This window comes from Micropterus dolomieu, linkage group LG03, assembly GCF_021292245.1.
Source record: "Micropterus dolomieu isolate WLL.071019.BEF.003 ecotype Adirondacks linkage group LG03, ASM2129224v1, whole genome shotgun sequence".
Lineage (NCBI taxonomy): Eukaryota > Metazoa > Chordata > Actinopteri > Centrarchiformes > Centrarchidae > Micropterus > Micropterus dolomieu.
The window spans coordinates 2,405,301-2,416,335 of NC_060152.1; the positions used below are offsets into that span (position 1 = coordinate 2,405,301).

The following is an 11,035-nucleotide window of genomic DNA, read 5'->3' on the forward strand; positions in this document are numbered from 1 at the left end:
GTAATCGAGTTCATTTAGATTGAATTATGGCCGTTAAATGTTAATGTTAAGAGAATTTTATCTCTTAATTTTACAATAAAAATACATTGAGACTGTTGAAGATTCCCCTGAGGACATTTTTTATGGTAGCTTTTAATCTTGTATCAAATGGTGAACTGCATACTTTATGCAGACATGCATGTACAAATCACCAGCAGTAAATCTTGTGCAGTACTAGTATTGAATTACTAGAAGCAAGACAGTAGCAAGCCTTTAATTAGAGTTGTGTAAAGCTTTTGATGGGACAGGTAGGTCCTAGAGATGCGGTGACAAGGGCTGCGCAGAGGGGGCCCAATAAGATTTTTTGTCATGGGGCCCAAAATTCCTGGCAGCGCCATTGGGAATTGCACAGGGAGCCAGTGAAGTTTGATGGGAGAAGGTGTGATATGTTTCTTGCTGCAGAGTTATGAACCAGTTGGAGTCGATTGATGAGTTTGGTGGGGAACCCGGTATAGTCTAGGCGGAAAGTGACAAAGGCATGGATGAGAGTTTCAGTGCTGGAGTGTGAAAAGAGAGGGTCGAAGTCTTTGAGATATTGCGGAGGTTGAAAAAAGGTGATTAAAAGGTGTTATCCAGGCTGAGAGGGTTTTACTTTTGATGTCAGAATGACCGGGAAATCTTCAGTAGTGATAATGTGGACTTGCTGTTGGGTTTAAAGAGGTTCATATTCATCCAGCTCCTGATGACTTGAAGGCAGCTAATGGGGGAGATGGGAGGTAGGGAGGGGGTTTGGTGGAGAGGTAGAGTTGGGTGTCATCAGCATAGCAATGAAAGTTGATGACGTAGAATCGCATGTTGCTATATGTGTGTACTGTATGATGAAAGTGGCCTCTTTCCGAAAATTCAATTCAAATCTGATTTAGGATAAAAACATCTGAATTCTGGTGACTTTTAAACCCACTGACAATTATAACACCCACCTCTTTGAGTCTAGTAACACCCCAACAGCACAGACTACTTTTGTAGAGCTCATCCTGTCCAGTCTTTAGCTTTTGTTTTCCCTCTGACTCTCCTTCTTCTTTAAACTTGAAAACACCCTTTTATTTCCTGTCTTTCAGGAAGCTTCAGAAACCCTCTGACTACAGCGCCGTAGTAAACACTGCTTGTGTAGTGTAATAGTATCATTTATCTGCAGGTTTTGCTCCAATCCCGTACTGGCAGCCGTGGACATGACATAACAAAAACATAATCCCGTGCTTCTCAGTGTGTGGTGGGTAATCCTTAATCCGGAGGTCACAGCGGGCGGCTTCAGTCCAATGCTTCAGATCACAGCATTTTGAGTTTGTTCCTGGAGCCTAGATCAGCCGAATGGCAACACGAAACTTCTATAACATAATTCCCTCTCCTCTTATAACTTCCACTTCTCCATCATATAAAGATTAAAGGGGAATTCCACCTATTTTAAAACTTCATATCATTGTTTCTGTTTCTTGAGTGAAAGCTTGTCAATGTCCTTCCTCCTTTTACAAATCTATTAACTGAAGAAAGAAACCATTGAACTTGGTGACATCCAATAAGTAGCCTTAAAGTGAAGATATTACTTCCATTACAATTATGCAGTACTCTCTTTTTAAGAAATACTTTTTATTACATTTTTTGTTTTAACTCCTGTCATGTTACCCTATTGTTTTGTACTTTATTACTGATGCCAGAAGATTTATTGCCACAGTTTTATCCTCCAGCTTCTTTTGTCGGTCATCCTGCTGTCATTCCCCACCTTTCCTCCAGTTTTCCTCAACAGGTTTCCCACCATCTGATCCGTCTCCAGCTTGCACACCAGTATTACAGAAAGTTCCTATCTTAAGTCTTAAGCTGAGACAGGAAGAGTCTAAGATAGGATTTTTACAGAAGCAAATCCTAACTAACATTAGGAATCCTATCTTATCTTACTTCATACCATCTTATCTCAGGGTAGGAAATCCTAAATACACAATCCAACATCTTCTTCGTCTGTTACCTAGCAACCGATGCAGCTTTTCTCATCTCGCAAGCCAAACGGCTTTTCATCACTGTTTTTTAATGAAACAAACTGAAAAATGGAGCTAAGTCAGATGACTTAGAGGTTTTGGTAATCTCCGTCGAGAAATCCAAATTCACATAATGGTTAACTCTGGAGATTAAAGATATAGAGTGGGCTAAAATAGCGGAATAGTCACCGCCGCATATCTGGCATCCAGCAAAGTGTTGATGCTGTCAAAAAGAAAATAAGTCCATTGACAAGTGATCTGAAGAGAAAGGCAACTGCTGTGTCCAGAGAGCAGAGGAAACCCGGTGGTGGCTCCTCCTGTGCTCCCTCACTGACCCCGGCAGAAACCCGGCGTTGGGGAAAGTTAATAATGATGCTAAAAAAAATAATAATAATAATAAAGGCTGCGGTCTAACGTCATCATCTTTTTCATGTATTTCTAGGCTTTAACAATCTCCTCCTATCAAAGACTTGCATTAGGATCCTTTTGTTACATCAATCCTTTACATTATGTTATATTATGAGACATTATCTGGCATTACGTCACCAAGTTTTACCTGTTGACATTTTGTTGATTTTGTGAAAGTAATAAAAGAGCAGCCATGCGGATTAAATGAGGTCGCAAACACTACTTGGTGGAAAAGTAAAAGTTAGGACATCTTAACAGTTATCCTAAAGTTAGGAGAGTTTATTTAAGATTTTACAAAGTTAGGATGCTTCTGTAATACACTTTTCCTATCTTAAGTTAGGAAAGGAACATTGACTTAGGAACTGTTCATCTGTAATGGCCTTATTTCTAAATCAGTTCCTAACGCTTATTACTATTCTAAGCAGTTAAGATAGGATCTGCAGGTTAGGAACTTTGCACTTTGATATCACTGCTTTCCTGAGTAGGCTGGTCAGTGAGTGAGGGCCTTGTTTGCACAGGACATTTTATCTCTAGAAGAGTCAATGACCCCAGCAGCCCAGCAGGACCTGCTGAGAGCAATGGTTCTTGGACACTTACAACAGTGCCCTTCTCAGTAATATCCATGCCCTGTTCTTTCATTTGGTGGCCAGCTCTGACTTCATTTCCTTTACCGTATTTAGTCGCATAGTTCCCACAAAAGAAGTGTTGGATGTGCTATGAATCAGATGCACTTTGCTCTCTTGTTTCCAATTTTTGTTTAGGTGCTTGCACATTGCAAACCACAACAGATGCCTGGTAGAAGATCTTGCATGAGTCGCTGCTCAGATCATAACTGTGAGTCTGGTGTGGCTGAAAATATCTTTTCATCATCTGACCTGTTCTGCTCATGGTGAGGCATTATAACACTTTTCTAGTGAGGTGTTATTCTGTCTACGCTGTCTCTGTCATGTAACAGTTTTGGAGTTTTGTTTTTGTTTAGTTTGTTTATCACTTCCTGTCTCTGCGTTCTCGTTCTATGATCTTGATTATGATTTTTTTGTCAGCTCTGCATTCATTCTGTTTGTGTCTGTGTTTTTAGGGGGAATTCATTGTTTTGTGTGCTTTACTTTTCTGTCTCGTCTGAACATTTTACTTCCTGTTTTTCTCTTTTCCTTGGCTTGAAGGTTTGCCCCTGTCATGTTTACCTAATGTGTTCCACCTGTGCCCCGTTTGTCACCTCCCTCTTTCAATTTTTATTTATGTATTTAAAAGGGACAGTGCACAGTAATGAACGCCAATGACATAAATATGCCAGATTTTGCCAGAAGCCTATTTTTCATCTGTAGTCCCCGGTTAGTAAAAGTCAATATAAAACAGACAACACAATAAAAACAATAAAATAAATATTACATGCACCACAATATACAAACCAGTCATTATGTAACAGTACACAGGTCATGAACTACCAAAGTGAATCGTACTGTAATCTGTTCAAGATGCTATGCTTACCTTATGTTATTAAACTGCTGTTTATGTAGTAACGTGCTATTCAAGCATTAAAGAGCCATTCCAAGCAATCAAGTCAATTAAATGTATTAAAGTGCTAAATCAGTGCATAAAGGTGCTGTACCTTGTGCGGGGCCACACAGCAGGGTGACACTCCAACTGTATGATCCCACAAGAAGGGGCCCCACAGAAGTGCAGAGTTATGGAGGGTCAATGTACATAGAATTCTCACAATGTGCTTATAACTCTCTGTAAACTACTCCAAACCCGGCACAAATGGCAAAAGGACAAACCAAATCTGCAGGTGAACACCATAGTGATGATTGTTGATTCCTTGCTACCAAGATCCCTGTGGCCTATAGGAAAAGTGACCCGCCTCCTACACAGCAAAGATGGCCGCATCAGGACAGCTGGGGCGAGTTCAGCACCGACAAAAGGTAGCAAAAGGTTTTCTCCAACGGAAACAGTGGTTCCCTGAACACCCTGTTGTGTAGGCAAGCGCACTGCATTTTCCTGCCTTTTTTACACCGTTGTGTTTACAGACTTGTCGCAGCTGATTGGGTAACACCTGTGATACGCCCACCAAACAGAAGAAAACATACCTCGAAGCCCATTGCGGAACGTTGCACAACGTTGCAAGGAAACACGTCGTTCAATTCGAAAACTTTACAAAGCGGTGCAAAATGTTTTGAGATTGAACTCGTCACGGAAGTCACAGTTAAAGACAAACCCTATGTTAGACCTGTGGCTCATCTGATCGTACTTCCTGCCCTACCTGATGACACCCCTTAATCATGATTGGGTATATTCTATCACATTTCTCACTAGAAATTTGGGGGGCGGCTGGAGTAAAGATCCCCAATTTATCTCTATTTTTATTAACTTCCTTTCACCCACCAAACTTCCTTTCCTTTCTTTTCTCATTACTGATTGGCTCCCGCTTTTACCTTTCATTCCTCCTCATTGATCTGATTGAGTTCACTTGTTCACACGTTATTTAAGGATTCCATACCCTTTCACTTCCACAGGGGTTCTGGTAAGAGAAGTTTAATTTACTCTTTAGTTTTATCCTATGTCCATGTCCATGTTTATGAAAAACAGAGCTTAGATGTTTATATTTCCTTATTTCCTTTAGATGGACATGTGGATTTAGTTTCTAATCTTATGTTTGCTTTTTTCCCTGATTATGTTGACAAATGCAACCTTTAAATTGGAAGAAATAAAACTTTGTTCAGAGGATAGGCTTACTTCTATGCATTCTGACTGATGCCCCCAATGATGATAGTAAATGTACCTTTTGAACCTCCTACTTTACACACACACACACACACACACACACACACACACACACACACACACACACACACACACACACACACAAGCCCTGGTTACAGTTCTGCCACCGCCAGTTAATCATAATGTATTGACTTGTGTTCCTCAGTCTTTGTCGAATTGGTTGTTTATGTTGTGGAATACCCTGACACATTGAGTATTTCATATTTTGGTTCTTGTTTGTCTTTTCAGTTTGGACAATTGCTTATCTGTGGATTCTGGATTTTGGACTCCCCTCTCTGCTTTGATCGTAAGTTCATCACTTTGTTAATAAACTCTGAGAAACAGTACCTGCTCTGTCTTAAGTGTCGGCATCTGAGCCCAAATCCCTTCTTCCTGTGTCTGAGCTTGGCAACCCTTTAACATCATGTGGTGTGTTTTGGAGTGAGTGAGTCAGTGAGACAGTTCACTTTGTATTGTTGTTCCGCCTTGTGGTGCCTGACGTTAATCTGACTCATCTGCACTTGACCCATCTTCCACTGATTACTGCATTCTGCACCTGCAATGATGACATTAATAGATACATCTTCTTTTTTTTCACTAAATCTTGATTACCATTTAGCATGAAGATATGCACAATTAAAAAGCACAAAAGCATAATTATTTGTAAATATTTTATTTGAAACAATAGAAAGGACAAATTTTCTAAATACCTTCCACAGAATAGCTGTGGCAATGTCATAGTCAGGATGTTCCCCTCTCATTTCCTGTGTTCTCCTGCCACTTTCCCTGTTTGTGTCTCCAACCTGGGGTCGCATATAAATAGCTTTTAAGGACATTTTGCGTGTCGTGTGGGCACATCTTAAGCTTTCCCCGTGTCATTTAACGCTGTTATAGATGCTGCATTTAATGAGTTTGGATGTGCAAGAAAGGACGAAGTCAGGCGACCAATAGTCAGGCGACCTTTGTCATCATGCTAACAAAAATAAACACGTGGTTATCGTTTGGGTTAAAATAAGTACCATATGTAAGTCGTGTAATGCTGGTCACATAAGTGCTTATAAATGTTGAGTAACGTAAATTAACTTCAAAGTCAAAGTGGTTTCACACGGGACACAAACACCAACCCTCCTGTTTAGGTTTGACCCAAACATCCATTCACCTTCTGACTTAGACTTTGTCGCGTGAAATTACACGTGAAAGGCAAAAAAGCCAACAACTTGATTAGCAATCTTGATGTGTCTTTGTACAACATCCGTAACAAGTATCCACCTCTGATTTCTGACCATTTGTGTTAAATGCCGGCTTTTACGACCATGACAGCAACACAAACCTAAAACGAAGAGAAAATCTGGCTTCAGCTATGAATCATGGGTAAACTTCTGAAGTCTGGGAAGTTATTTAAGTAGAAGTACTAATACCACAATGTAATACCACAGCAAGTGCAGTAAAAAGTGCCTGTCGGTGTTTCTCTCTGATGTTTCTGGATTAATAACTAATAATTCTGCTGCATTAATGCAAATGTTGCATGTTACTGTTGTAGATGTTGAAGGTTGAGCTCAGTTTAACTCCTTTTATATCCTGTTGGGTAGTTAAATCCTGCAGCAATCAGGGGCAGATTCGCCATCGCGGCTTTTGGGGATATTCCTGGCGGGGGCAGAGCTAGTGGGGGCGGAACTTCATCACGGGGCCCACCTACTACAAAGTCATTTTGACCAAATTTACATGACCCCGGACTCACTCCAAAAGTCCAGAGTCCGTCTGCGTCACGGCTGCTGGAGCTGATCGCAGCCAGTAAATGCTTGTGCTCACACCAGAAGTGTCTCCCCGCACCTCTCTGGAGAGAATATCCAGCCATTTTCAAAATAAAATACCCTGTGCAGACCCCCAATCGTATATCAACAATAAAGAGTTAGACAAAAAATAAACAATTTAACTACGTAGCCTACTTAATTATTGTAGAAGGTCAAAAACTAGCACTAAGTTAATCACAAAATCAACTAAATCTAAACATGTCAGCAAAATCAGGCAGGCAAAACGCTCTTATTCTGAAATGCTCCCTGTGGAGGACATATTAAAAAGTCATTAACGTGGGGCAGGCTGCACACTCTGCTGCTGAAACAGTTCGGATTCCAGTGGAAGTTGAGGATGGAACCTAAACCACGGCGCTAATGCCTAGCAGACATGGTTAACCTCTGTGTTGCTGTGCATTACCACCACCACCCCACTAGATGGTGCTGTCACAAAAAAACTACGGTTCTAGGACTGCAGTCCCAGGATTGCGGGGGCCCTGAAACTGCAGCCTCCAGTACTGCAGCTACATAATATTGTTTGTGTGTGAACAGCAAGTGGGAAGCTTCTGGTCTACAATATGAAGCCGATGCGGAAGTCCCTGAAACCTGCATTCTATTGAAAATCCAGCAGGGGGCGACTGTTATGGTTGCAAAAAGAAGTCCGCCTCCATTAGAAATAATGGTTAAATGACCCTACTTCTCAGCTGAATAATTACCTTAGTAAACACTTTGATATTGAGTTTATGGTCTCAGTCGCTAGTTTCAAGTCTTCTTCAATAAAAAAAATTATGTTGATTTAGTAAATTGTCCCATTTATTTTAAAATGGACCATAAAGCAGAGTATGTTAGAGCTGACTCGTACCCTTGGCACTGTGTAAATTTAACCAGCGCCGTTGAAAAAGCTTATTAGGAGTTGGCTGTTCACTCTCTGGTGAGTACATTTAGTTTTAAGACTGTTGTTCGCTAGATAAAGTTATCAGCCCAGTTAAAATGACAATTAACGTTAATTACAGATGCACCTAGCCAAGCAAGCTAGCTAGCTCCGCACACAGCCATTAGCTCCGCTGTATCGTCACTTCCGGGCACTTCCTGGTTGCAAAAACTCGACATGGCGACGGCCTATCGGCCAAACTCAAGGCTTCAGAACGGCAGTCCACAAACCAACGGGTGACGTCAGGATGACTACGTCCATTTCTTATATACAGTCTATGGTGTATATAGCAGCCTAAGTCCATCCCTCTGAATTCCCTTGATGCACGGTGGTGAAGGGAGTTTTGTTAAAATTAGCTAATAAGTCTCATTTGTTTGAAATACAAAATTTACTTTGTGAGTTATGTCTGTTTAGAATATAGTGTTTTTATTAATTGTCATTCTTGAGGTGTTTTTTTTTATATTTAGCATTTGGTTTAGTATTGAAACCAGGAGTGAAGTGCCTGTTTCATTTCATAAGTATGGCTGCACTGATTACTTTTACAATGCATGTTACCTGCATGTGATTATCTTCTGTGCTTATGTCTACAATATGACAGCATATTCACAGTACACATTTTTGGTCCCCTACCTAGCCGGGGCCCTGAATCGGCTGCCCACATGCAACCACGCTATCTCTGTTTATGGTTCCAGGTCCATGTCAGGCTGAACTGACATGGCCCTGCACGCTGCCCCTGATGTACAGGGGCAGCGTGCAGGGCTGGGTAGGCAATCAGAAAATGGATTATTGTTAGTCATATTTATTGCTGATGTTCTTCTCAAGCATATGTAGCTGCACACACAGTACAAGCAGAGGCAGAGTCCAGAACAGGGGAAGCTGAGCCAGGCCTACTCAGAGATAAGATGAGGTATTTCATTTGTATGCACACACACAAACACTCTATTTTATGGGAAAGCATTATAGTTTTTGAGTGTATATTTTAAGAATTTTAGCACTCTGACTGACTCAGATTTTGCCTGACCTGGTCTTGTTCAGTGCAACAGCACCTTACTTATACAAACTGAGGAGGCAGATGTCATCCTGAAGTTCCTTGAAGGTCTTCAGCATAATCTGACTGACTGTATGCAACAAACACACAATGTATTAAAATCTCCATGTCAAAGTCCCAGGCTGAATTTCGGTCCTAGTACACCCCTGGCAGCAATGCATCATATTCATATTCACCATTGTAGGATCCCTGTCCTGTGAAAACTGCATTTCATAAACCACAACATGGGCAAGCAGTCCTCAAAGTGCTCAGCAAAAAATGGAAATTTCACTTGTGGTCCGAAGTCAGAAAACGATGAATGAAAACTGATGAATTTTCCAGCAGGGGCTTAACTTGTTTATTTAGCTGAAGAAGGAGGACGATTTTCTTAAAGGAACACTTCATTCTGCAGGTTATAACTAACACCTTTCACTGGAGAGGAAGGGGATGAAAAACAGTAATATGTAAATCAACTCAAGCTCTCAGACAAATGTAGTGGAGTTAAAAGTCCAACATTTGCCTCTGAGGTGTGGTGGAGTAGAAGTTTAAAGCTGCATAAAATGGAAATACTTACGTTTCACCACTGATTAAAGTAAAATGTTTGTTAAAACATTGGATAATGTTTATCTTTGTGGACCTCACAGTATTGTGTTTTCAACCCTACCCACGCTACTTCCTGCCCAGCCCCCTGTCACGCAAGTACATTTCAGAAAGCAAATTTTGATCTGACTGCAGTTAAAGTGTATAAACACACATGGAAAGCTGTGTGGACCGACACCTCCCACACTCTGCCTCAGGTGGGCAGGTCGCAGTCATAGAAATCAGTGTGGGAGCTGCATCTGATCAGAGAGCTGTTGAATAACAAACTCTAAAAAATTTATTTACCAGGATCCCAGCTGTTTTTGGTCCAGGATGCAGTTAATTTATGTGACATTTGTCCTCTGCACAACCTGCCCCTCTGTCGCTGCTGGATGTCCCGTTGCCCTCCTTGCAAGGGATTGATTCACTGCTTCTTATAGAAAACGAATGCAACACAGCTCGCCCAACTTTCTGTGTCTCTCTCTCTGTAGTTTTGCCGAAGCTCCACTTGAATTTGAACACTTGACCACAGTAACTGGCTCTCTTGACTCATTCTATTTTTTTATTTTTTATTTGATTGCGGATTAGCTGCCAAACGCTGCTGATGCTATAAGTGAAAAAATTGAGGTTCAAAGTTCTTCCTAAGTTTGACAATGTCAGAAATTAAATCTGACCAGTAAGTTGTTTTGGAGCTTTCAATTGCATCACATGATCTCTCTCAGTAGACAGAGTTTGCACGGTTCCACCAAGGTCCACAATGATAGATGCAAAGTTCCAGAACGGCTACTAAATGGACCTTTCTTAACTACTACTTCTAATCTAAATTCATAAACCATAACATAGACAAGAAATCCTCAAAGTGCTCAGCAAACTACACCTGCTGAGGAAGATCATGTGATATGATTAAAAGCTCCAGAGCAGCTAATAAATAGTGTTGGAGTCTGTGCCAAAACAATCAATTTAAATTAGAAATTGCAATAAAAGTGCTTGCTTACAGTGTTTAATGCAATATTTAGACTCAAGGCTGAGCATCGTTTTGTACACATCCCATATGTGTTATCTTTGGAAAAATTCAGATCCCAAGAATTAAAAAAGAAATGTCTGGGTTTGAATAAAACATGCCCATGGCCCAACAGCGTGGTTCTGTATCGAATTCTGCTTCATACATGTTGGTACCACCACACAGTGTGCTCTATCTCATCTCATTGCTCCACAATCTCAGCAGCAGATTTATTATCTGTGGAACAGCTGCCAATTTTTACATCCCAGTGGAAGCACAAAATTCAAGAAAAACCAGAGATCCCTTTAAAAATACGAGGAAAACAAACTCCTTTCTGTTAGGCAATTGTCTTTCCTTTCACCACTTCTGTTTGTTTGCGTAAAACTGAAATTGATGTAGCCCTTGATGGTTTCTTCCTCACAAAAAAAGTTATCTGAAGATTTCTGTTGAATTCAATCCAAACCCCCCCCCAAACACACACACACACACACACACACACACACACACACACACACACACACACACACACACACA

General features: G+C 40.8%; 1 protein-coding gene across 1 annotated transcript in view; it reads left to right on the forward strand.

The window, feature by feature from the left end:
* The window catches only part of LOC123967989, a 35,571-nt gene that overhangs the window by 1,944 nt on the left and 22,592 nt on the right, over window positions 1-11,035 (forward strand). The window contains exon 2 of the mRNA XM_046044428.1: window positions 5,424-5,481. Within this exon, the coding sequence (XP_045900384.1) occupies window positions 5,424-5,481 (58 nt within the window). The remainder of the gene's footprint in view (window positions 1-5,423; window positions 5,482-11,035) is intronic.